This window comes from Capra hircus, chromosome 25 (genome assembly GCF_001704415.2).
Source record: "Capra hircus breed San Clemente chromosome 25, ASM170441v1, whole genome shotgun sequence".
Taxonomy (NCBI): Eukaryota; Metazoa; Chordata; class Mammalia; order Artiodactyla; family Bovidae; genus Capra; species Capra hircus.
Genome location: NC_030832.1, coordinates 41,017,329 through 41,045,288, shown reverse-complemented (window position 1 = coordinate 41,045,288; position 27,960 = coordinate 41,017,329). Strand labels below are relative to the sequence as shown.

Here is a 27,960-nt window from a genome sequence, read left to right as displayed (position 1 = left end):
AGCCCAAGCTGTGCTCCCCGCCGGACGCTCATGACCTTGGACGCGCTTCCAAAGCCAGTGTCCACTCCTCTCAACAGGCGGCGGGTCTGCACCCACAGGTGCCTCTAGTTGCTGGTATCTGAAAACCCGATCTGGCGTGTTTCTTCTCGTTTGCAATCCCGGCAACTTGGCGCCGAACCACAAGAACGCCGAGCGGGCGGGAGGGGGCGGCTCCCCGGGGGCAGCGGGGCGGGCGGGCCGGGGAGCTGCAAGAGGGGCACCCACCAGCCGCCCGCCCGCCAGCCAGCGCGGCCCGCGGCCGCACGTGAGAGCCCACCTGCGCGCGGGCGCGCTGGGGCCGGGCGAGGCCGGGCCGCCCCCGCGGGAGCCGCCCGGGTCGCGCGTGCAGAGCCGGCGCCGGCCTGCAGTGCCCACCGCGCGTCCCTAGGGGGCGCAGCCGGCGCGGGAAGCCGCCCGAGCGGAGCCCCGGGGCCCGGCGCGAAATTCCAGGCGGGCGGGCGCGGCGAGTTTGAAAGCAGGCGAGGGCGTGGGGGCGGGACGCGGGGGGCCGCGAGCCGCCTCCCCTCGGCCAATCAGCGGCGGCGGCGGGCGCGGGCGGGCGGCGCGTGCGGCCCGGCTGTGAATGGGGCGCGGCGGCGGCGGCGCGCGGGCGGGCGCACTTTCTCCTCAGCGCCGGGCGGGGGCGGCGGCGTCTCCTCAGCGCCCGCCGGACCCTCGTAGAGACGCGGCGCGGCCCGGGCGCTCCGGCCGCGGAGCCGGCGTGACAGGCGTCTCCTCGCGGACAACTTCTCCCCCGCCGCGCCCCTCAGCGCCCGGCGCCCCTCGGCTCTTGGACGCCCGGCTCCGAGGCCCCCGCCCGCCGTCCCGCTCTCGGGGCCCGAGGCCGGGGCCGGGGGCGGCGGCGGCTCCTCGGCATGGCCCGGGGCGCCCGGCTGGCGGCCGGCGGCGGCGGCGGCGGCGCGGCGGGCCCGGGGCGGCCGCGGGGGTCCCGGCCCGGCCCCGAGCGGCGCCCCCGAGGAGCCCGCGCGGCGCCCGGGAGCCCCGGCGGGGACGCGGGGGAGCGCGGCGGGCGGCCGGCGACAAAGTTGGGCGCGGGCCGGCGGCGCGGGTGGTGGGCGCTCGCGGCGCTGCAGCTGCACTTGCTCCGGGCGCTGGCTCAAGGTAAGCGCGGCGCGGCCGCGGGCCGGGAGGGGGGCGCCCCGAGGGCCGCCCGCGCGAGCCTCCAAGTTGGGAGCCCTTCGCCCCTCAGCGCGCCGGGCGGCGCCGGCCGGTCAGGGTCCGAGGCGCCGGCCACCTGGAGCCGCTGCGCCGCCCCAGGCCCCGCCGCCCCCCAGGTCCGGCCCCCGAGCCCAGGGGGAGCCCGGCGGCTGGCGGAGCAGAACTTCGGGTGCCCGCGGCCTCGCCCGCGGCCCCGCGCCGCCCCCACCCGCCGCTGTGCCCCCGGGGACCGCGCTGGTCTGGGGAGGTGCTGCCCCTCTGCCGGCGCCAAGTGACCGCTGGAACGGGGAGGTGGCGTCTCTCCCGAGCCTGGCCCCCGAAACCTGGGTTCTGTCCAAGACCCGGAACGTCCCCCGCCCCACCCCCGGGCCCCCGAGCATCCCTGCTCGCTGAAGTTTGCAGGTCTGGGGAGGCGGAGAGGTGGAAGTACCTGGCTGCACGCGCCCTCTCGGTGCGGGCTTTCACGGGGCCGCGGGCGGCTCCAGGGGCTTGGCTTCGGTGGTCCTCGGCGTCGCGGGAGGCAGGTGGACGGCAGACGCGAGCACTGAACTTAAATTAGCCGTGTTCCGTGTCCAGAGAAGGTGGTGTGTGTGTAGCGACGGATGATGGTTTAAATGGAATCGCATCTCAAAGGTCTGATCTCAAAACTATCATCCGATCGCGGAACAGCAGATAACTCATCCTTCTCCTGTGAATGTTAACCTGATTAATCCGCACTGAGGTCCTCCCCTCCCTCTCCCCAAGGCTTTCCTAAGTGCCCGCTCTCATGTTTTGCTACATAGAAACAAATTGCCATATTTCTGGTTAATTTAACTCTCCTCCATTACTTGGAAAATTTTCGTTTCGCTTGTTTGTGCTTTTTTGCTTAATGACTGACTTTGGTAGAAAAGCATTTATTAAGTCGTTTTGTAAAATGGGATCTGGAGATTGCCAGAGAAGCTAGGTTCAAATGAGGAAAGCTAAATCAGTTAGGGATGACCTTTAAGATAGAAAGGGTGTTTATTAAGTTTTCCTTTTTTGTCACCCCCCCCAAAACAGTGACTTGCACTTTACAGTAAGCTCTGAACCTTAATCCATGCAAAAATTTGTGTACAAGTTCAGAGTGGAAAAATCTGGCTTTGTTTTGAAATATGTATATTTTAAGTTTTTATCAGTTTGAAGGCTGTCAGTGTGTTGCTTTTTACAACTGTAATGTTAGTGAAATGAACTTAAAACAAGCACTAAGACAAACTTTGTTAGAGAGGAGTATTTTCTTCCTCATTGCCAGTAAAAAAAAAAGGGGGTACCTATTTCACATTTTACATTTACATGGTTTATAAAGTGTACAGATCTTTTAGTGTAAAATTTCAAATAGGTTGTCACAAATTTTAAATTCATTGACAGGTTTCTGTTCTCTGTGCTCTGTGAAATGTGTAATATATCCATCATTTTTTATATCATATTGAAAATTCATATTACAGGGGAGATGTCACCATTTGACAAAAGCTCATGTATCTTGAAAATGAAAATTCTGGGGCTGCTATAGATTTCTGATGGAATGATGAGTTGGCCATATGCAAGGGGAATGTATTCTCTTGAATCTTATCAGATAAAATGTAACATTCTAAATGGAACACTTACCACTAGGTTAGAACCAGCCAAAAGTACTATATTACTATGTAGCTAGGTGAAGCAATTCCTAATTTCTCTTTAACTGTTTCCTTCTAATGGCCTTTCATGTGGCTGGGCTTGGCCATGATACCTTGGGAGAAAACAAGGGCCATATGGACTAGTAAAAGTTACATAATTTCACAACCCAAGTTTTAACCAGAGTACGTAATTGACCATTAAGTGAAACACCAAGTTCAGGTCTTCTAAATGTAACTTTTTAATAGTCCTGGAGTTTCTTTTTACACAGTAATGATAGTTTGAATTACATAGTCTGCTTACTGGTGGGTGTTTGGGACTTTTCTCCATTGCTGAAGAGCGGAGTCTGTTTAGTTGTACCAGGCAGGTGGCAATGCATGCTTTCCATATGTTGTCCACTAGGGAGCCACACTTGAGTGCTGAAGAAGGATGCTTTCTGGGGCGGAGGATGGCAGGGTCATAAGTGTCATTTGTGTGAAGCCTGTGGTGTCTTAGCTTTCCTGATGGACCATTACAGGCTCACTGATTCTGATAATGCTCAGTACAGCCTTGTGTTAAGGTTGTGTTCATCAAGAGAAGAGTAGGGAAACACTTCTCAGTTACTGTTTGGGGTGGTTCACAGTTCTCAGTTTCTCCTTTGGAGTTATTTCCAGCCCCCTGGACTCATGGCTCTCCAGCTGTGGCGTGTATCAGAATTACTTGGGGAATTGAGTGAACCTAGAGAGGAGAGGGCCAGCTCTTTTTGTTCTTTAGTGAGTCACACTGAAGTGGTGAACTTGCTTCCAGGTGTGCCTGATGATACCCACCAGAGTTTGAGAACCACTATCTTGGCTTGCTTAGTTTGTCCTCATCCTATCACCTATTGATTCCCCGTGTTTCTCAAATGTGTTTGCATGTCCAAGTCACGTGCAAGCTCTAAACAATACGGAAGGCTGACCCTCATTCCCAGAATCTGTGTTAATTGACTTTTGGTTTGACGTGAGCATCCGGAGATTTAAAAACTCAAGTGGTTCCTGTGCTCAGTCAATTTTGAGAACCACTGTTTTAATTTTTTTTTTAAATCTACGATCACTTGATTTTTCCTTTAACCTTGTTTCTTGCTGGTCTTGTGGTTCTGTAGACTGTGCACCCCCTCGCTGGACCACCCACAACTCCAGTGAGCTTTCTACACTTTTAGCTGATTTTCACTTGTTCCATGTTCATGATCTCCAACTTTGAAATGTCTTCCAGACTTAATTAGCTTTTGAGTCACTCATTCTATTTATTCCTACCGACATTGTCAAGTTCCTGCTTTGTGCTAGTCTGGGGTTTACATCAGAATCACCAGTGCAATTTAAAAATACCCTCGTCTCTCTGGGCTCTACCTCCAACCAGCAGGTCTTTGGAGGGAGACTGTGTGCGTTTAAAAACTCCGCAGGTGATTTCTTGTGTCTTTGTGTTATGGCTTTATCCTTGTAGGCCAGTCTCATAATCATACCCAGTTCTCTGTCATCCTTACCCTGACTTGCTGTGACCTGGCCTCCTACGTGGATCCCTTTTCTTGGGCAAATCTCAGCGTTGAGTAAGGTCTACTCTGCCCCTGGCTTGCTGAAGAAATCTCAAAACAGAGCTGAATTGGTTCAATACAAATCTACCTTCGTCTTGGGCCCTCCTTGCTTCCCATCTTCCCAGAGTGGTTTGCTTCCCCTCTTCCTGTTACTCCCACACCCACTTCTCCTCACATCTTTGTAATTTGAGTCTCACCTGGGGCTTGAGTTCCAGGCTGCTAGCTTCACCAGAGAGTCTTCATGGTGCCACACTTAGTTGCGTTCAGGTGCATCTTATTAGCCCATGGCATGTTTAACAGATGGCAACTGGCCACCTGGTTGGTAGTCATCCTGTAAATCTAATAATAAGCGATTATTACCCTCTGTGCAGTGTTACGTAGGGCCACCTGTACCTCACCCTTCTGAGCCCTTATTATGCACCAGGCACGATGCGCTTTACGGGTACGCTCTTACTCTTCACAACAACCCCAGAGAGTCAGGTAGCATTTTTTACTCATTTTGCTTATGAGGAAACTGAGGTGCTGAGCTATTAACTAATTTGCTTAGGGTCTCAGGGCTAGGGGTAGAACCAGATTGGAAGGCAGACTGCCTGATCCATGGTTTCTGTGCATAACCAATGGACTGGGGTGTCTCCCACGCAGCCTGTGGCTCCATGGGGGAGGGGGCAGAGGGGGAGCAGTCTGATCAATACCAGAGGGAAGATGGCGGCTGATGCTTTCCAAACACTGTACTGAGTTACATGACCTCAAGTTTCAGGTTACCTTATTTACTGTTCCCTTAGAACAATAAAAACTGCATTAAACAATCTGGGAAACGGAAGAATATGCACAGCCTTCTGCACATATCTGTTCCTCTCCTATAGTGAAATGACTTGCCGTTTCGCCGTTTCTTTTTGGAGACTTTTTTTTCTCATAATGTAAACGCCAGATTACGATTGAGAGTGGGATTGTGACAGTCTGTTGGCAGATTTGAACCCCCTCAAAATTGACCACTAGGAGCATACTAACCATTTCTTTGAATGACACTTGGAAAATGCTCACTCACGTACATGTATTTAAGTTCCTCAAATGGAAATAGAGAGGTGGGGTTTGTGAGGTACTGATCTTTTGTTAGCAGGCATTTTAGCTAACCCCAGTTCAGTTTAGCTACATATTGGGATTATATCTAACCAGAAAGTTTTTGTGTCACCAAATATTGGAGTAAATCAAAGTCACTCTGGGAAGCTAAGTGGGTGGTGAAGTGGAGCCAAACAGGATATTGTCGTTTAGTCCTACCTGTGTGTGTGCCCAGTCACACCCGGCTTTCTGAGACCCCGTGGCCTGCAGCCCGCCAGGCTCCTCTGTCCACGGGATTCTCCAGGCAAGAACGCTGGAGTGGGGTGCCATTGCCTTCTCCAGGGGATCTTCCCGGCCCCGGGATCAAACCTGCGTCTCCTGCACTGGCAGGAGGATTCTTTGCCACCGGGGCCACCTGGGAAGCCCTCTAAATTCTACCTGCTGCTGCTGCTAAGTCGCTTCAGTCGTGTCCGACTCTGTGCCGACCCCAGAGACGGCAGCCCACTAGGGTCCCCCGTCCCTGGGATTCTCCAGGCAAGAACACTGGAGTGGGGTGCCAGTTCCTTCTCCAAAGCATGAAAGTGAAAAGTGAAAGTGAAGTCGCTCAGTCAAGTCCGACTCTTCATGGACTGCAGCCTTCCACGCTCTTCCGTCCATGGGATTTTCCAGGCAAGCGTACTGGAGTGGGGTGCCATTGCCTTCTCCGAAGTTCTGCCTACTAGTTAGCTGCCTTCATATTCTGTCCATCCTGAGTCCTCGTGTTGTTTCCTTGGGGAACTTGGCGGGGGGAGGGAGTGCCTTCTTCCAGGTGTCCCTGAGGTCAGGGACCAGTAGTTTCTGGTGAGGACGTCTAGAGACTGAGACAGTGAAACTCAGAAACTGGGTTGTGACCAGGTCATGACTTAAGTTCCTGTAAGAAGGGAGAAGGGCAGTAGCTTTGAAAGTAGACTCTTTAAGTCCAAATCCATGAACGCTGAGTAAAGTGAGGATGAGGAATGAAAATCAGGCTGAAAGGTATAGTACAAGGAGGAGTTAAAGTACAATTATTTAAAAAAAGAAAAAAAAAGTTAAGCTCTCGATGTAAGTTTATGATCTGGTAAGACTTGGCGTAAGCAGTCACTGTTTTTACCTAATGTAACTGGGCATTTTAATACATATACAGTCCCTTTCATTCTAATGTAGTAATTTGACTTCCTCATTTCCATGAGGTATTTTCTTAAAATTTACCCTCAGTTCATAAATCTTTTAATAAAACAGAACTTTTATTTTAAAATATTAAAATTTAAAATTAATTATTTTAATTAAATAAATTTAAATTTATTTTAAATTAAAATATTATTGAAAACAAAAATTTTATTTTAAAAATAAAACAAAATAATAATCTCCTTTAATATAAACATTTGTGCCTTATTTTGTCACATGGGGCTGCAGCGATGGCCTCTCATGTCACTCTTTTGTAGCAGTGTGTAGAAATTAGTCTTGTGTTTTTTTAATGATTCCCTGAATAGAAAAGTCTCTCATAGTTTGATAAATACCACCCGCCAGTTACCGAACCCATAGCTGAGACCTGTTCTGGAGAAATACATTGTTACTGACCTTGCAGCTTTGGATACTACTCTACTTGGATACTACTCTTACCGTATCCAAATACAGACAGAGTTAAGATGGATGGGAGCCGTGCTTCCGGAAGCGCTTGTTTGCTTGTTTGCTCTTCTGGCCTTGAGGTCGTCTGACCCCCCGACAGGCCGCTCTGAAGACAAACTCATTGCCTTGGTCTGGCTTCAGGCTCCCTGTCCCCAGGGTCTCCTGTGGGTATTGTGGGAATGAGAACATTTTATAAAGCTTTCCTAGAAAAAGGGATATGGCGAATGCAAAAGACATTGGGATAAGGGTTAGTAGACCTGGTTTCTATTTCATTCTGTAACTAACTTGTCGTATTCGCAGGTCTGTTGCTTTTTTTCTCACCTGTAAAAGCTGGAGGTTAAGCTCCATCTTCAGAATTGTTCTCCATGGTTTTTTTATTTGCATTTTGTCACATTGTTTCTGCCCTTTACCCAGCTTCTGTGTCTTCTGTCTGGGGATTCTGTAACTCCACATATCTTAGCTCTTAGGACCTGATTCTCTCCATTTTGCTTTTGCTGTGTGGTGTTTACAATGTTGAAGACAGCTAGGATGCAATATAATATTTCTCCTTAGGTGCTGCCATCTTACACATGATATATTTACTCTAGCTTGAAAGTGGTTCATGCTCAAAATTTTAGGTTCTCTAAAATGAATTAGTGCCACAATTTATCAATGAAGACCTGAAGTTTGGAGGAATAAATTTCTTTAAAATGTGAGATGCTTATTTATTTAAATGGCTGGAAGAAAAAAAGGGCAAGACTAATTGAAATCTAGGAGGTAATTAATGCAAAATGAGAAAATTTAGAGATGGAATAGTGATGTGCCAACGTTTATGTTTATGGACAGTGACCGTCAGTGATTGATGAGATTAGTGGGTGCTGTTTCTGGGTGCTGCCTAGTGCTGTGTTGGTTGTCTTCATTAGGGACTTTCAGTAAATCAAATGGTTCTCAAAATTCACAATAATTATTTTTCACTTTAACAGGCTTAGCTGGCATGCTGTTGGTATACAGACAATGTCTAGTGAAGATAACAGCTATCAATTAAATCTAGTTCCTTAATAATGAATGTCAGTCAGATAAATCTTCTAATGTACTGATAGCTGGAGATTAGCTTGTTGAACATGGGCCAAGTCTGTAGTTTCTGCAGTGTTTTTTGGGGGTGTGTGTGTCTGTAACTTTGGGGATGTGGGCTAATGAGAATGGGCTAGATTCCTGGGCCCATATTATCACCCAGATAAATTTAGCCTTTGATGTAGTGTTTTGTTGCCTTATCTCTCTTCTAGAACTCTCTTCTGTATTCTAGACATAATTCTTTATTGTGAGAGGCTTGGAAGCTCTCAAATATGTAAGCTTGATTTTTTGAAGATGAATGATCTTTCCAAGAGAAAGAATCTAGCAAGGTAACTAAAAAATGACTGTGGCAATTGGAAGAGGAATATGGCTACTCAGAGTGCTGTTAGTTACCTTTATTAAGAATCTTACCAACCCAAGCAGGCTAGTTGAGAAAGTTAGATTTTGGGTGAGGAGAGATAGCATAGCTTATATCACACGGGTATAACCTGTTAGTATGTTACATCCATAGGTATCTACGGGTTTTTCTCTTCAGTGTGAGCCTTAATTTTGTGTATATTTGTGGTTGAAGGTCAGTTCTATCTCACCTTCCCTCTAGGTGTTAAATGTGATGCAAAAAGAATAGGAGGTTTTGATTTTGTGGGCCAAGCCCGCTGTACAATGAGCGTCAGTGTTGATTTAATACATGAACCACCAGATGGCAACAGGAAAAGTATTTATATAGGATGTAATCTCTAGTTTGTGGAGCTATTTTTTTCCCCTCCCTTCCATGGTACACTGCTTTTCAGAACTTCATGCAATATATAAAATTTTTGGCTATGAGCAAGGTGAATTCATAATACCTTACAATGCAAATCACAACCAGGAAATAAAGTAGTGGTGAAGTATTACTTGGGGAAAAAAAGACATTTTATTTACATGAGTGCATGTATAAACTGTTCCCAGAGGGAGTGGGTTTCTAAGGATGCAACTTTATGATTTATACTATTGTACAGTTATGCTTTTTCTAATTTTTTTATTCAGTGTTTAGCTCTATAGCCATCTATAATGATTTGCAGAACATAAAAGAAAACATGGCTCTTAGCCTCCAGCATTTTATGTAACACCTATAAAAGGAGGAGATACATGAGAACACACATTGTGTGTATTTATGTATTTTCTGGCCAAAGGTATTTTCACTTTATGTGAAATTTGTTTTATTTTTGCTGTGTAGGTGTGTCCCCCTTTTCTAAGTGTGTCTTCTTGGCTTTTCTAAGGTTTTTTGTTTTTCCTTAGCTAAGACTTTCTTGGTTGCAAACTAGAAACTCAGTCTGAATGACTTAAGAGAAAAATGGTTTTATTGAAGGCATCTTGAGGTATCAATGTTACAAGACAAATACTTTGAAACTTGGCAAATTTAGGATTCAACCCCATCTCCAGGTTCAGTTCAGTTGCTCAGTTGTGTCCAACTCTTTGCAACCCCATGGACTGCAGCACACCAGGCTTCCCTGTCCATCACCACCTCCAGGAGCCTACTCAAACTCATCGGCGATGCCATCCAACCACCTCATCCTTCTCCTCCCACCTTCAATCTTTCCCAGCATCAGGGTCTTTTCAAATGAGTCAATTCTTCACATCAGGTGGCCAAAATATTGGAGTCTCAGCTTCAGCATCAGTCCTTCCAATGAATATTCAGGACTGATTTCCTTTAGGATGGACTGGTTGTGTCTCCTTGCAGTCCAAGGGGCTCTCAAGAGTCTTCTCCAACACCACAGTTCAGAAGCATCAGTTCTTCAGTGCTCAGCTTTCTTTATAGTCCAACTCTCACATCCATACATGACTACTGGAAAAACCATAGCTTTGACTGTATGGACCTTTGTTGGTCAAATAAAGTCTCTGCTTTTTAATATTCTGTCTAGGTTGGTCATAGCTTTTCTTCCAAGGAGCAAGCATCTTTTAATTTCATGGCTGCAGTCACCATCTACAGTGATTTTGGAGCCCCCCAAAATAGTCTCTCACTGTTTCCATTGTTTCCCCATCTATTTCCCATGAAGTGATGGGACCAGATGCCATGGTCTTAGTTTTCTGAATGTTGAGCTTTAAGCCAACTTTTTCACTCTCCTCTTTCATTTTCATCAAGAGGCTCTTTAGTCCTTCTCTTTCTGCCATAAGGGTGGTGTCATCTGCATATCTGAGGTTATTGATCTTTCTCCTGGCAATCTTGATTCCAGCTTGTGCTTCATCCAGCCTGGCATTTCGCATGATGTACTCTGCATATAAGGTAAATAAGCAGGGTGACAATATACAGCCTTGATGTACTCCTTTCCTGATTTGGAACTAGGCTCTTTTTCCATGTCCAGTTCTAACTCTTGCTTCTTGACCTGCATAGAGATTCCTCAGGAGGCAGGTCAGGTGGTCTGGTATTCTTATCTCTAAGAATTTTCCACAGTTCGTTGTGACCCACCCAGTCAAAGGCTTTGGGGTAGTCAATAAAGCAAAGGTAGATGTTTCTGGAACTCTCTTGCTTTTTTGATGATCCAACAGATGTTGGCAATTTGATCTCTGGTTCCTCTGCCTTTCCTAAATCCAGCTTGAACATCTGGAAGTTCACTGGAGCCAAAAATTCAAACCCTCTCAGGTGCTGTCCTCTTTGTCGTCATCTCTATCTGCTTCTGTTCGTGTGTTGGGGTCCTTCTTGATGCTCACTGAAATTGCCTTTCTGTTTGTGACTGAAATGGGCTGTCTGCATTCTTATGCCAGACTCTGAAATAAAGATTGACTTAAAGCTTTGGTTGTGAAATAGTCAGATTTGTATTTTAAAATGATTATCTTGAGAAGAAAAAAGCACTTTGATTGCAAAATTGAGAATGGGTTGGGAGAAACCAGAATGCCTTTAGACAAAGTTAGACTGTCACCTGTTGACATGAGAGAAAGTCATAGCTTGGGCCAGGGTGGTAGCGTTAGAGATGAGAGAGGAGGATGGATGGGTTGAGAGAGAAATAGGGGACAAAAGGTGGATAGGATTTGGAAATAGGTTGGATACAGAGGCTGAGTGAGAATGTCAGGTGGTAGCGTCCGACTTTCCGACTTGCATGCTTGGTTGATTAGGGGAGTCAGTCACTGAGGTTAGACACCTTAGTTTGGGCAGGGTAATCATGATTTTCAGTGTATTAATGTGAGGTACCTTTGAGGCATCCAGACAGACTTGTCAAGAAGATGTTTGAATGTTGATTTTGCAGTTAGAGGATAGCTCTGGGCTTTTGATATAAATTCTTGTGGAGATAATGTAGCCTGTTTAAGAGGATAGGCTTGGCATAAAATAAAATCGACCCATAAAAGCTAGCTGTGCTTCCTTGGGTTGGCTACTTAATCTTCTTTAAGCATTATTTCTCATCCCTGAAGTATAATTGTACAATGTACCTTCTTAGTTGTACCTACTTCATATAGCTATTGTGAGAATCAGTTGAAATGATCACAGATAAGGAAGGTATTTAGCCAAGTACACAGCATGTCTCCAGTACATGTTAGGTGGTGGTATGGTTGTTTACACTTTGGTGAACAGGAATCATGCCTCATTCATTTTGTCTTTTCCCATAGTTCTGAAGTGTTAGTCACTCAGTCATGTCAGACTCTTTGTGACCCTATGGACTGTAGCCTGCCAGGCTCCTCTGTCTATGGGGATTCTCCAGGCATGAATACAGGAATGGGTTGCCATTTCCTTCTTCAGGGGACTCTTCCTGACCCAGTGATCGAACCTGGGTCTCCTGTATTGAGAGAGCCCTCAGGGAAGTAACAAGCCACTAGGACAGAATGGGGATTGTGAACAGCTGTCGTGACTAGAGTGTGGTCATGTCAGTGTGGCAGTGACTTACTGGTTAAACTGGAGGAGGAAGAGAGGGATTGATGAGAGTGAGTTTAATATGAGGACCAAGAAAAGGTCACTGAATTTGTTGATAAAGCAGGAAATGTCGACTCTTTTTAGTATAATTTCACTAGCGTTGTAGGAACATAGAGCAGATTGAAGCTGATTGCAGAGTGAACGGGCAGTGAGAGTGGAGTCGACGGGTGTTTTTCTCATACTGTTAAAACTCTCAAGCAAAGAACTGCAAAGGCATTTGAAGTGTGTAGTGACAATGCCTTGGGAATATTTATCCTTTCCAATTTAAAAACTGTTCTCAAGGCTGAAAAAAATTGTGGGCTGTTGTCAACTGGCAAAATTGTGAGTAACCATCACAATTCTCTGAAGTGATCAATTCACAGTTTCATATTTTGTGACTTCTGGAGGCTTCTAGCAACATTGCTACTGGAGCTGATGTAGAAGACTTCCACTCCCACCCTGCTGTAAACACATCGAAACTGTGGACGAAGGAGAACAAGGAGGAGTAGAAGCATTCCTGAGGCTGGTGAACCAGGAATCCCAAAGGTCAGAAGTGGAAAGAGAATTCAAAGCCAGGGTATAATTGGGAGCTCAAGGCCTATGGTGGTTTTAGATCTGGGTATAGGGCCCAAGGGTCTCATGAAGGAATAGGAGACATGGTCTTAGGTCTGCTTAAAGAAGGAAGGCAGAGTTGGGGACTTCCAGTATAAAATCTTGAGGGGTGTCCCATCTGTGAAAAGAAGACTAGAAAAGTCTTGCCCTCTAGACTGAGGGAGTACAAAGAAACGTGCTGTCCTCCGGGGCTGTATGTAACTAGGAATAAAAAAAGCAAGCCCATACCTCACATTGAGGGTAGGTTGAAATTTAACATTTCTTATAGTGTAACTAATCCTCAAGCTAAGAAATTAGCACAAAATCTGGTCCAGAATTGTGGGAGCCCTCAGAAATAAGTGTGAAACTGTCCTGCAGAGCAGAGGAACAACCTGGGACTCAATAGAAGAAACCACTTATGCTAAGGATGAACTTGAAATAAAACATGCCAGTCACACAAGGAAATGAATCATTACAAAGGAGCTTTGGCAGATGTTGTAAACAGGAGAAAGTGCTCCTGGGACATGGGACAGAAATCACTTGGTTAAAATTATTAGCGATAATAAGACTGCAATGAAAGAACATCACAGATTGGGAAGAGAACACATAGATTTGGAAAGGAACCAAGTAGAATTTCTAGAAACCTCAAGTAACCTCAGTGCATAGGTTAAACAGCTTGCTGCTACTGCTAAGTCACTTCAGTCGTGTCCAACTCTGTGCGACCCCATAGATGGCAGCCCACCAGGCTCCCCCGTCCCTGGGATTCTCCAGGCAAGAACACTGGAGTAGGTTGCCCTTTCCTTCTCCAACGCATGTAAGTGAAAAGTGAAAGTGAAGTTGCTCAGTCGTGTCTGACTCTTTGCGACCCCATGGACTGCACAGCTTGAGTGGATATAAATGAGGAGAAAACTGTTGATCTTTGAGGGGTTCTGAAGAAATTGCTTGGAAGAGAGAGAGAGAGTGAAAAATGCATGGTTAAGACTTATGGAATTTAGTACAAGACAGTTCACTGTTACCTTCTGTGAGCTTCCTGAAAGAGAAAACAGAGTGGGAGAGAGACTCTTCAAAGATATAATGGTAGACGTTTTCCCATAATAGATGCAAGGCTTACTTCTTAGGTTCAAGAAGCACAGTGAACCCTAAGCAAGATAAAAACAATTCCATACTTAGACACATTGTACCTGAGACACTAGGAACAAGACAGAAGCAACTGGGGGAAAGTCATTGTCGAGACTAGAAAACGTTCTGTTGGTAGCAGATGGTGATGGACCATTATCTGCAAAGTGCTTTTGGAGAGAGACAAACATCAACCTGGCATTCTGTATCCATATGAAGTAATACTCAAGGGTGAAAACGAAACAAAGTTTTGTAGATGGAGACCAAGTTGATCACTTTTGCTGAAGGAACTACTAGAAGATGTACTACAGGACGAGAGAAATTGGAAACTGAGAGGAGGAGTGAAATACAAATTGTGAAGTGCTGGCAGAGGGTCAGAACCTGGCGGATCAGCTTAAACAGAGTCCTGGTGGGGCTACGAGCAGGCAGGTCAGTTAGAGTCTGGAATTCAGCTTAGCACTTGGGAACGCTGGGCACGCAACGATGAGGGATTCAGGTAAGAAAGGCGCTGCGCAGCAGCGGTGAAGAATTCCTTGTCTACATGAGAAGATTCTTGCCACTTTGGACCAATGTCAAGACCTCCATGTTTAGCCAACACATTCCATGATGACCTCCTTAACATTCTGAATTGGGGTCTTAGCTGTGGAAAAATAGGACTTGAATCTTAGCTATCAGATATGCAATGCACAGGGTAAACTACATTTAACATTTGAAGGAAAGCATACATATGGAGGGAGGACCATGGTTAAGATACAAAGAAACTCAATGGATGAGGATAAATCGCAGATGAAAGTGTTGACTGTTGCCATGTTGTGTCAACTTGATATGATTGGCTGGTGGTTTTTGACCAACTCCTGGACTTTGAAAATTGCTTAAATCTAGTATCACAGTATTATAAAGACCACAGTCATCTGGATCTTAACTTTGCTGTTCCCTGTGGGATCACAAGTGTGAAAGGAAAGCTGTGGCATGCTTTTATGTGGATAGATACTTTATAGCAAGTTAAAATCTATAGTTTAACATTTTATTATCTGAAAATGCAGCTTAAGAGGACTTTAAGAAACTACATTTCTTTGGTTTGAAAGTTGCTCTTTCTTGGGTAAATAAACTTAATTTCATCATAGAGACTATGGAGAATAAAAAACTCTAAAAAACAAACAAACAAAACCCAAACCCCATTTGCCCTTCTCCGAAGTCAGCTAGTGAGGAGACACTGGGAGTCTGAACCTGCTCTGACCCCCATCCCCGGCTTTTAGGGAGTAAGTCGGGTTGGATGGAGTCCGGTGCACTGCATGTAGCAGTCAGTGGCAGGCAGCTCTTACCGAAATGGTGAGATCTGGATCTTTATGGCGCCTTTTCTAGCGGCTGATGTAGCGCATGAGGAAACTACGGTACTATGTTGGTGCTGAAAAGGTGCTGTAGAAGCGGATCTAGTCGACATGGAAGGATGTTCAGAACATATTAGGTGGAAACTGAGTTTGCAGCATGGATTGTACAGTGTGATGGCCTTTATCGAGCTCTTCTCATGCAGCAGGCACTGTGCTGAGGCCTTTCCGTGCAAGGCCTTACCCTGTGACGGTCCCTATTGCGTAGGTGCGGAAACTGAGGTGCGGAGGATTTGAGGTCGTCCACTTAGCAAGTGACGCACATGGGCTTTGAATGTAGTTCCGGCCGACTCCAGCGCCCCGCCCCTGCCCCTTGCCCTGTGCTGCCCGTGCGTGTGACCGAGCGCATGCGCTGGGGCGTTTCTGACTCAGGGTCATTCACACGAGTGTCAGTAGACAAGGGCCTGGGGTGCGGCGCCCCGGCACATCGAGGCGGCTGTCTCTCGATGACTTTATTTCCTTTTACTTTCCTCTAATTTCTAATTATTCTATAACGGGCTTGGATTGCTTTTGAAATCAGAAATAGTATAAAACTTATAGAACGGTGTAACAGACTAAAAAAAAGTAATGGGGATATAATTTTAAGTCAGAAATGGATAAGAAATTACTGTTTTATATTCAGCAAGTATGGTTGAAGAAATAGACCAGTCTGCTTAAAGTGCTTATCTCTGTGTTATGGGAAATTTTTCTTTTTTTCTGTAAGTTCTAAGTTTCAAACAATAAGCATTTATAATTTAAAAAAAAATTGTGAAAGCAATTATTATTTGCCATAATGTGATATTAGTGGATTTTGGGAGGAATATGGTATTAAAGTAATTTAGTGTTTCAGCCTGAGATTGCATTAATGGGGACTTGAGATTTTGGTGCTTTTTTCCTATTCAAGGAAACTTAAATTACTGTTTTGGGCCTTATTTTGTTCATCTACTTGAAAAAGGCATGCAGTATCTTAAATTACAGGCTTATTGTAAGAACAAAAACTCCTTTGAAAGATGAGTTGATAAACACATTTGTACCATCGATTTTTTAGTTAGTGATGTTTAATATTTTATGATTCTGGTGTCACTTCTCCCAGTAACAGCTCTGATATCAAATACTTTTAATAAGTTTAAATTTTAATGATATTATGTACAAAAACTTTGCAGCATGTAGCTTGTGTTCAGTGAAAATTAGTGACTTTAAATTTGTGTTTTACATAAATTATGAACTAATACATATATATTAAATATAAATGCAAATTGCAAGAGTATTATGTAGGAATGCAGTACTGTAGCTGACCACAAAAGATGCTGTCTCCTAAGAATGACCCTGGTACACAGCAGGGAACCCCACTGGCCACTTCTCTGGTCTGTCATCTCTTGATTTGTTTTCATGGAGTTCTGCAAAGTCCTGCAGCTTCAGAGCTTCTCTCGTTCTTGCTGACCCTGAAGTTTACATGCTTAACTTTTCCTCAAGTCTGTTTTCCAGTATGACCTCCTTTTGCTTAAGCTAGCCGGTATAGTGTTTTCTTGGAGCAAACAATATTCAGACCTTTTAAAATGGGAAGGCATAGTAAGCACTGCCAGTAATTTTGAACTGTATTATAAATTAAAAACTTGTACAAGTTCTAATAGTAAATATTTCAAGACAAGCAAAGGAACACGTTCTGAATTCTGAATGAGTGTGCTACTCATTGAATGACAACAAGTGGATTTGGGCTTTGCCTGTTTTGATCTTGCTTTCATCTTAACCACTTTCCAGATTAATTGGAAAGTGAAAATTCCTTCCTCTAACCCAGCTTAAGGCGCTGTTGTGCCTTCAGCTCCTCCTCTGTTTCTGTGGCTTGGCTTCCTCCTGTGGCTGTGCCCGCCTTGGCCTCCGGGAGTGGGCTCTTCTCTGCCCCTTCCTGTTCTCTTGGCATGCTGTTTTTGAGGGGCTGCTGTTTTCCCCTCCTCACCAAGGTTGCTCACCTGCAGTGTCTCCTCCGTGTGTGTGGCAGCATGTGCGGTCCACGTTTAGGATGTGAGCAAAGTTAATAGGCACCAACCCCCAGAAACGATGCTCTGTCAGAGTAGATGTGCCTTTGTGGTTCTTAGGCCTCTTTCTTTCATTTAGCTTTGGTAAGCAAGGAGGCTTAAGGTGTCTTTTCATGACAGGATTTTAGTTTACAGTTATGTCTTATTATGTAGTGCTTCTGTTAGGTCCCTACCATTTCTGTCCTTTGTTGAGCCCGTCTTTGCATGAAATGTTCCTTTGGTATCTCTAATTTTCTTGAAGTGACCTCTAGTCTTTCCCCATTCTGTTGTTTTCCTCTATTTCTTTGCATTGATTGCTGAGGAAGGCTTTCTTATCTCTCCTTGCTATTCTTTGAAACTCTGCATTCAGATGCTTATATCTTTCCTTTTCTCCTTTGCTTTTCGCTTCTCTTCTTTTCACAGCTATTTGTAAGGCTTCCTCAGATAGCCATTTTGCTTTTTTGCATTTCTTTTCCATGGGGATGGTCTTGATCCCTGTCTCCTGTACAATGTCACAAACCTCCGTCCATAGTTCATCAGGCACTCTATCAGATCTAGGCCCTTAAATCTATTTCTCACTTCCACTGTATAATCATAAGGTATTTGATTTAGCTCATACCTGAATGGTCTAGCGGTTTTCTCTACTTTCTTCAATTTAAGTCTGAATTTGGCAATAAGGAGTTCATGATCTGAGCCACAGTCAGCTCCTGGTCTTGTTTTTGTTGACTGTATAGAGCTTCTCCATCTTTGGCTGCAAAGAATATAATCAGTCTGATTTTGGTGTTGACCATCTGGTGATGTCCATGTGTTGAGTCTTCTCTTGTGTTGTTGGAAGAGGGTGTTTGCTATGACCAGTGCATTCTCTTGACAAAACTCTATTAGCCTTTGCCCTGCTTCATTCCGTACTCCAAGGCCAAATTTGCCTGTTACTCCAGGTGTTTCTTGACTTCCTACTTTTGCATTCCAGTCCCCTATAATGAAAAGGATATCTTTTTGGGGTATTAGTTCTAAAAGGTTGTGTAGGTCTTCATAGAACCATTCAACTCCAGCTTCTTTAGCTACACTGGTTGGGGCATAGGCTTGGATTACCGTGATATTGAATGGTTTGCCTTGGAAATGAACAGAGATCATTCTGTCGTTTTTGAGACTGCATCCAAGTACTGCATTTCAGACTCTTTTGTTGGCGATGATGGCTACTCCATCTCTTCTGAGGGATTCCTGCCTGCAATAGTAGATATAATGGTCATCTGAGTTAAATTCACCCATTCCAGTCCATTTTAGTTTGCTGATTCCTAGAATGTCGACGTTCACTCTTGCCATCTCCTGTTTGACCACTTCCAATTTGCCTTGATTCATGGACCTGACATTCCAGGTTCCTGTGCAATATTGCTCTTTACAGTATTGGACCTTGCTTCTATCACCAGTCACATCCACAGCTGGGGATTGTTTTTGCTTGGCTCCATCCCTTCATTCTTTCTGGAGTTGTTTCTCCACTGATCTCCAGTAGCATATTGGGCACCTGCTGACCTGGGGAGTTTCTCTTTCAGTATCCTATCATCTTGCCTTTTCATACTGTTCATGGGGTTCTCAAGGCAAAAATACTGAAGTGGTATGCCATTCCCTTCTCCAGTGGACCACATACTGTCAGAAATCCTGGAATGTGAAGTCAAGTGGGCCTTAGAAAGCATCACTACAAACAAAGCTAGTGGAGGTGATGGAATTCCAGTTGAGCTATTTCTAATCCTGAAAGATGATGCTGTGAAAGTGCTGCACTCAATATACCAGCAAATTTGGAAAACTCAGCAGTGGCCACAGGACTGGAAAAGGTCAGTTTTCATTCCAATCCCAAAGAAAGGCAATGCCAAAGAATGCTCAAACTACCACACAATTGCACTCATCTCACATGCTTAGTAATGCTCAAAATTCTCCAAGCCAGGCTTTAGCAGTACGTGAACCGTGAACTTCCAGATGTTCAAGCTAGTTTTAGAAAAGGCAGAGGAACCAGAGATCAAATTGCCAACATCCGCTGGATCATGGAAAAAGCAAGAGAGTTCCAGAAAAACATCTATTTCTGCTTTATTGACTATGCCAAAGCCTTTGACTGTGTGGATCACATGAACTGTAGAAACTTCTGAAAGAGATGGAAATACCAGACCACCTGACCTGCCTCTTGAGAAACCTATATGCAGGTCAGGAAGCAACAGTTAGAACTGGACATGGAACAACAGACTGATTCCAAATAGGAAAAGGAGTACGTCAAGGCTGTATATTGTCACCCTGCTTATTTAACTTATATGCAGAGTACATCATGAGAAACACTGGGCTGGAAAAAGCACAAGCTGGAGTCAAGACTGCCAGGAGAAATATCAATAACCTCAGATATTCAGATGACACCACCCTTATGGCAGAAAGTGAAGAGGAACTAAAAAGCCTCTTGATGAAAGTGAAAGAGGAGAGTGAAAAAGTTGGCTTCAAGCTCAACATTCAGAAAACGAAGATCATGGCATCTGGTCCCATCACTTCATGGGAAATAAATGGGGAAACAGTGGACACAGTGTCAGAGTTTATTTTTTTGGGCCTCCAAAATCACTGCAGATGGTGATTGCAGCCATGAAATTAAAAGACGCTTCCTCCTTGGAAGGAAAGTTATGACCAACCTAGATAGCATATTCAAAAGCAGAGACATTACTTTGCCAACTAAGGTCCGCCTAGTCAAGGCTATGGTTTTTCCAGTGGTCATGTATGGATGTGAGAGTTGGACTGTGTAGAAAGCTGAGTGCCGAAGAATTGATGCTTTTGAACTGTGGTGTTGGAGAAGACTCTTGAGAGTCCCTTGAACTGCAAGGAGATCCAACCAGTCTATTCTAAAGGAGATCAGTCCTGGGTGTCATTGGAAGGACTGATGCTAAAGGTGAAACTCCAGTACTTTGGCCACCTGATGTGAAGAGCTGACTCATTGGAAAAGACCCTGATGCTGGGAGGGATAGGGGGCAGGAGGAGAAGGGGACGACAAAGAATGAGATGGCTGGATGGCATCACTGACTTGATGAATGTGAGTCTGAGTGAACTCCGGGAGTTGGTGATGGACAGGGCAGCTTGGTGTGCTCCGATTCATGGGGTTGCAAAGAGTCGGACACGACTGAGCGACTAAACTGAGCTAAAGTAGTGCTTCTTCCGTATGAAGTATGATGGCTGGGAAAAGGATCTACTCTTCTGATCCTGGTCCTTTCTTCTTAAGGTCATCACTGTTCTCTGTTTGATTATTCTTTCAGTGATAATTTTTGTGTAAGGCAACCATATGCATATATCCACCCACCCACCACTTTAGCATTATACAAATGGTAGCCTGCTGTTATATACTTTTGGAGATTGGACTCAGCGTAGTGATTCACTTAATAATGTGTCGTTTCATGTTAGGAAATACAGATGTTTCTTATATTTAAATACGTATATAGAAAATGTGCTTGTAAGTCATTGGCTATAGTGTATTGGCATTATTACATGATGATATCTTAAGTCTTAGAGCTGGGTTCAAATCCTGGCTTTGCCATTTATAAACTGTGTCACTTTGGGCAAGGTACATAACCTGTCTGTTTCAGTTGCTCATTTATGAAATCAAAAGTTAGTATCTCTTCCCAAGGTTTTTGTAAGGATTACAAGAGAAAACGTATGTAAGATTTAGCACAATGTCTTGCTTAATATTAATAAATCATAGCTGTTATCATGCTCGTAAATTTATCAGATCAAGTGAATCGCTAATGTGTTTCTCCTTCCTCAACTAAAGTAGAAGACACAGGAGACATTACATGTTTCTTGACCTCTTAACTTACGTTGGTTGTCCTTTTTCTTCCAGTCTATTGTTTATATTCGCTCCTGCTCCCTCCTCACCCTCTCCCCAGTCAATAATATGCATCTCTTTTGCCTGTGAGGTTTCTTACTGGTCAGTGGCACCCTCCTGCCATTGCAGTGTTGCTTCTCACTTGCCAAGTCATTCTGACTCTCTGTGACCCCAGGGACTGCAGCACGCCAGGCTTCCCTGTCCTTCACTCTCCCATGGAATTTGCTCAAACTCATGTCCATTGAGTCGATGATTGCCATCTGACCATCTCATCCTCTGTTGCCCCCTTCTCCTCCTGCCTTCAGTCTTACACAGCATCAGGATCTTTTCCAGTGAGCGGACTCTCTGCCTCAGGTGGCCAGAATTAGGTGCTATCATTTGTGCTTTAGTATAAACCTCAGCAGAGAAGGCATATTTCTGTTGATGATACTCTGGAGTGAATTTAATATTGGCAGTTATATTTAGTCATGTCAATAGACAGGATGATTCTTCTTGTGACTGGGATTTCAGCTGGGATAGAACTGATATTTGGCTACAGATGGCAGTTGACAGAAAGGGTTGAGTGTGGGCCTGAGATTCTACAGAGGCACTTCTACTGTGGGCCTGTCTGGAAGTGGCCCTAGGAGGCCAAACCATGATGGGGGAAGTGTGTGTGTGCATGGCTGGGGGTATGCAGTGATACATTGTTCACTAAAAACTGTCAGGAGAAGTCAGAGGCAGTGGGTTCTTATGGGGGAATAGTATGCAGGGTATGGTGTGTTTTTATAAGAAAGAAAAAAAATTGGTGTGTATAAACCAGATGAGCTTCCTTAGTGAACTCTTTTAATGTTCTGCTCCAGAGTACAAGCTGTCTAGCTATGGGAAGCCCCCAGCCTTTTCCACAGGGGCGGCATGAGTCTCACTTGACAGAGTTTGCCAAGCTGTCACACTTGAAGGGCTGAGGACTGGTGCACCCAGGAATACTTGTGGACCTGCTAAGGGGGTTGAGTGCCTGTACGAGTGTCTGGGGGCTTAGCTGCCCAGTTTAAGGTATTAATTCACATCAGTGTGATTTCATCTGTTCCCACCGACTCGTGTGGCCTAAACAAGCCGCCTTATATTTGAGAGGTTTCTTTTCTCCTCTCTTCAAGGTTGTGTTTTCTGGCTTCTTGGCTTTGATAGGTTTTCACTACCTGGATGATACATACGTGCACTGTTTGAGAATCTTAATGTCTTTGTCCCCATTGAGTTTCTGTCATATGTTGTGGTCATGAGTGAGGATCTGCTATCTACTCCCAGGGAATCTGGTGATGGTCCTTGGTCTGTGTATTGCCTTTCTGCCCTGGAACTGTAATCGCTGAAAGAAATGCATAGAGATGTAGCTATTGAAAGACACTTGAAACGTTCTGTTCAGGGAGTTCACTTTTGTTACTGTTTCTTTATATTAAAAATCTGATTTCCTCCATTTGTCTAGATCTATTCCATTCCTAGAAATTCTTTTTTTTTCATTTACTTTTCTGAAAATTTGAACATTTAAAGAGATGACGGCTCAACTCTGTACCAAGGCTTTCTGAGAAAGTGAGAAAATGAATTTCATTTTCGAATAGCTCAGAACTGGTAGAGGGTGTGGTGTGGCGGAATCACAGTTCTGCCTTTTGAAACCACCCTTCCAGATTCATTTTTCCTTGCCCCCTTCTATCTGATGTGTGGGTTTAAGAAGCAGCAGATGATTCTGCCTCTTACACAGTTTCTCCCTCTCTCCCTCCTCACCCCTTGTACGTGGATAAATACGCTCAAAGAGTTAGCCATTCTGATTCCAGACATCTTTGTCCTCCTTTACAGTTGGAGGTCCCCCCCCCCACCCATCCCATGTTCTTACCTTACATATAATACCTTGGACTCTATGAAGAAAGCTACAAGTAAAATTATATGTATTCTTCTGTTATACAGAATGAGAACTCATGTTCCTGTAGATTGCTGCTTAGCATTCAGAATTGTGTATTTCAGCATCAGAGTTCCTTCTTTAAAAAACTGGCCATGTTTAATATTGATATTTTGTTTGTTTTGGTTGGTATATGAACACGCTGAAGACAGAGGAAGCTGTTTGACTAATTTTTGTTCTTTACAAGTAAGTCATTAGAAATCAAACCAAATCTGTAGTGCCAGTTCATGGTCTTTGTAGACTTTTGTCAAATATCTTACATATTTTAAGCAATTTCTCTTTTACTCATAATTGCAAAAATCCCAGAATTACTCCTTCTTGAGGTATTAGGTTTGTTCAACTACTTATCTTTCTTAAGAAAGGAAATAAAAGACCTTTCATATATCCTTTGCTGCTTATAGAATAATACCAAACTTTGTTCATAGTGTTAAACTTAATAAAAAATGTTTAAAGTAATTTTGATCTCAGGAATTAGATAAATTAGTACTTTGGTCCTGGCTTAGAAATATCAGCCAAGACTAGGCGGCCTTACTTTAAACCTTGTACTTGATAAAAGTTGAATGTTGCCTGCAGACTTGGACAGAGAGGATCACAAAGTTCTTGAAGTTTCTATGTTTTTCTTCTGAAATGTAACTTTTCTAACCTAACATAAGGTATAGGTATGTCTTGCTGTGCTAAAATTTTAAGATACATCAGAGCATGTCTACTGATGGCTCTTGAAATGAAGATTAACCAGACCATCTGACCTGCCCCTTGAGAAAGCTATATGCAGGTCAGGAAGCAACAGTTAGAACTGGACATGGAACAACAGACTGGTTCCAAATAGGAAAAGGAGTACGTCAAGGCTGTATATCCCTGCTTATTTAACTTCTATGCAAAGTACATCATGAGAAACGTTGGACTGGAAGGAGCACAAGCTGGAATCCAGATTGCTGGGAGAAACATCAATCACCTCAGATATGCAGATGACACCACCCTTATGGCAAAAAGGGAAGAGGAACTAAAGAGCCTCCTGATAAAAGTGAAAGAGGAGAGTGAAAAAGTTGGCTTAAAGCTCAACATTCAGAAAACTAAGATCATGGCATCTGGTCCCATCACTTCATGGGACATAGATGGGGAAACAGTGGACACAGTGTCAGACTTTATTTTTCTGGGCTCCAAAATATCTGCAGGTGGTGACTGCAGCCATGAAATTAAAAGATGCTTCTTCCTTGGAAGGAAAGTTATGACCAACCTAGAGAGCGTATTCAAAAGCAGAGACATTACTTTGCCGACTAAGGTCCGTCTAGTCAAGGCTATGGTTTTTCCAGTAGTCATGTATGGATGTGAGAGTTGGACTGTGAAGAAAGCTGAGTGCCAAAGAACTGATGCTTTTGAACTGTGGAGTTGGAGAAGACTCTTGAGAGTCCCTTGGACTGCAAGGAGATCAGTCCTGAGTGTCATTGGAAGGACTGATGCTAAAGCTGAAACTCCAGTACTTTGGCCACCTCATGTGAAGAGTTGACTCATTGGAAAAGACTCTGATGCTGGGAGGGATTGGGGGCAGGAGGAGAAGGGGACGACCGAGAATAAGATGGCTGGATGGCATCACTGACTCGATGGACATGAGTCTGAGTGAACTCTGGGAGTTGGTGATGGACAGGGAGGCCTGGCGTGCTCTGATTCATGGGGTTGCAAAGAGTCAGACACGACTGAGCGACTGAACTGAACTGATTGTACATAAAAAATCTTTTTTTTGAAACTCAAAAATCTTAAAAAGTAACCTGGAAGAAGATGATACTACAGAATCTTTTGACAGGTTACTTAGAAGCTTCGAAATCAAAGTCAAAAAGAATTAGGAAGTCATCTTTGATTTTCCTGGGTCCTTTGATTTGTGTAGATTTCCCTGTCACATGTAAGGTGCTCATGACAGAGTAGAGTATAGTGCTGGTGATGGGGTCCTGGCTATCAGGTGGTTGGCAATGGGCTTTGGCTTAGCCCTGGCTCTGAAAGCTCAGCCCGGGAATGTGAATCAGGTGAGAATATCAGGACCTGTCCTGCTGTTTTAAGAAGAACTAACCTATGCTGTTGCAAAAACTCAAAAAAGCCATGCCTTTTCCTTAAAAAACGACCAAAAAAAAAAAAAAAACCCAGCTAAAATATTATAAAGATCTTATAGTATCTTAAGAAGTTTATGCAAAGAAACACTCTTCGTGTTGTGGCAAAAGTTATTTTTTAAACCTTTGGTTTAAAAAGATGAATGTGGAGGTGTTTTTGACTGCTTTGTGACCTTATTTACAGGACTCAAAGGTGGAACTGTGTAGGAGTGCATATAGGGAGGTCTTGCTTTACATCCTTGCCCTCTAGCCTGTTTTGCTCCCACCTCCTGTCACAGGTAACCATATTAGTTTCTTTTAAAGATAATTTTAAAAATTGAGATGAAATTCACATAACACAAAGTTAACCATTTAAAAATGAACAATTCAGTGGCTTTTGGTACTTTCACAGTGTGGTACAGTCACTACTCCTGCCTCGCTCCAGAACATTTTCATCGCAATGGAAGGAAACTTGTGCCCATTAGCAGGAGCAGCCCCTAGGGCCCCCGGCTGTTTCCCGCTCACTAATCTACTTTTGGCCAGCCTGCATTTACCTCTGTCCCATGTAAATGGAGTCATACAGTGTGGGGACTTTTCTTACGGCTTATTTCCCTTAACCATGGTTTCAAGGTTCATTCGCTTGTTGCGTGTATCAGCACTCCATTTATTTAGTTATTTATTTAAATTTTTAAATTGAAGGATAATTGCTGTACAGAATTTGGTGGTTTTCTGTCATACATCAGCAAGCAGCAGCCATAAGTACACCCATGTCCCCTCCCTCCCATCTCCCTCCCCACCCCACCCTTCAGCCTGTTGCAGAGCCCGTGTTTGAATTCCCTGAGTCATACAGCAAATTCCCATTGGCTATCTGTTTTACACGTGGTATTGCAAATTTCTGTTACCCTCTCCATGCATCTCCCCTTCTCCCTCCTCTCCTCCCACCTTGTCCATAGGTCTGTACTCTATGTCTGTTTCTCCATTGCTGCCCTGAAAATAAAGTCATCAGTGCCATCTGCCTTCCCTGGCAGCTCAGACGGTAAAGCGTCTGCCTACAATGCGGGAGACCCAGGTTCGATCCCTGGGTTGGGAAGATCCTCTGGAGAAGGAAATGGCACCCCACTCCAGTACTCTTGCCTGGAAAATCCCATGGACGGAGGAGCGTGGTAGGCTACAGTCCATGGGGTCCAAAGAGTCGGACACGACTGAGCAACTTCACTTCACTTCATATGATATTTATATTTCTCTTTCTGACTGACTTCACTCTGTATAAGGGGCTCTAGTTTCATCCACCTCAATGGAACAGATTCAGATGCGTTCCTCTTTATGGCTGAGTAGTCTTCCATTGTTTATGTGTACCACAGCTCCTTTATCCATCCATTGGCTGATGGACATCTAGGTTGCTTCCGTGTTCCAGCTATTGTAAACCGTGCCGCAGTGAACGCTGGGGTGCATGTGTCTTCTTCAGTTCTGATTTCCTCAGGGTGTATGCCCAGGAGTGGGATTGCTGGGTCATATGGTGGTTTTATTCCTCGCTTTTTAAGAGCACTCCGTTTATTTTACAGGCTAAGTAGTCATTTTTACGTGTGTGCCGTAACGTGTTTATCCATTCTTCCATTAATGGATGTTTGCATTGTTTCCGCCTTTTGGCTGTTGTGCCTCATGTAGCTGTGAAAATGTACGAACATGTGTCTGAGTACTTTCATTTCTTTTGGGTATATTCCTAGGAGTGGAAGTGTTGGGTTGTGTGATGTTTCTATGTTTGATGTTTTGAATAATCGCCAAATTGCTTTCCACAATGGCTGAGCCACTCGAGAGCCCCACCAGCAATGTGTGCGGTTTGCCACGTCCCTGCCAAGCCTTGCTGTTCTTTCTTTTCTTTGCAATCCTGGTAAGTTTGAAGTAGTATGTCTTTGTGGTTTTGATTTACATTTCTGTAATAGTTAATGACGCTAAGCATCTTTCCATAAAATCACTGGGCATTTGTGTATCTTTTTTGGAGAAATGTCTCAAGTTCTTTGTCCATCTTTAAACTGCATTGTCTCTTTGTTGAGCTGTGAGTGTTCTTCTAAATTCTATCCGAACCCTTACCAGATATGATTTGTGTATTTTCTCCCATTTTCTTACTAGTTTCTTTTAAATGTTTTTTTGTAACTTAATTTTTTCGACCTAACAATACAATCTAGAAATCAATCTATATAGGTACATAGGGGTTCTCTCTCCTTCCCTCACTGCCCCGTCTCTTTGACTAGTGCCTCGCTATATGGATATACTGCTGTTTATTCAACCTGTTCCCTAGTTACTTGGGTTCCGTTTTCAGTCTTTATTCCAGATAGTCCAAGCTGCATCCAGCACTGAAAGCTCTTCACCTGCCTCTAGACACCACTGAACGTTTTTCAGCCAGTTCTTTTGTTCTTCTGTAACCTAGTCTAAGATTCAGCCAGTATTTTCCATGTCTTGATGTCACCATTGTCCACTGAGTCACCTCAGCTAGAAACCCAAGATTCACCTTGAGTCTCCCTCTTCCTTCTTGCCCCATCCCTTGGCATTCCATCCCTTACCTACAGTCAGTTTTAAAATCCTGTGGGTTTTCTTCTCTAAGTATTTCTAAAATCTGTTGTCATTCTTACTGAATTTTCTGCCCAGTTCTTGGTCAAATCCATCCTCCACATGGCTTCCAAAACAAACCTCCCCACGAATCTCTGCTTACAGTGGCTCTTACCGGGGAGACCTTCATAATCTGAGCCTCGTCTCCCTTCGCTGTGTAATCTCTTCCTGGGGTACAGTTGGCCCCTCAGAATATTGAGTTGCAGTAGTTCCAGCCTTCTGCTCCCTTCTCCCCATCTATGTTGCTTTCACCCCCTTTGTTTTTGCAGGTCCAAAGGGAAAGTCCTAAACACTTTCCCCCAACCCCTCTCTCTCACCCTGCCTTTGGCCAGGCACACTTGCGCTTATTCCTTGAGCCTTAGCTCAGTTATCACTGCCTTTCGGGTTTCCGTGTCCTCCAGACGGAGAAGCGCCTTGGTTTCCACAGCATCCTGTGCGTCTCC

At 44.5% G+C, this 27,960-nt stretch overlaps 1 protein-coding gene across 2 annotated transcripts in view; it reads left to right on the top strand.

The window, feature by feature from the left end:
* Positions 915–27,960, top strand: part of SDK1 (sidekick cell adhesion molecule 1) — a 735,743-nt gene continuing 708,697 nt past the window's right edge. For both annotated transcript variants that reach the window (XR_001917262.1, XM_018040596.1), the window contains exon 1: positions 915–1,161. Coding sequence is in view for 1 of the 2 variants with exons in the window: in XM_018040596.1 (XP_017896085.1) it covers positions 915–1,161 (247 nt within the window). In the remaining variant the exon portion in view is untranslated. The remainder of the gene's footprint in view (positions 1,162–27,960) is intronic.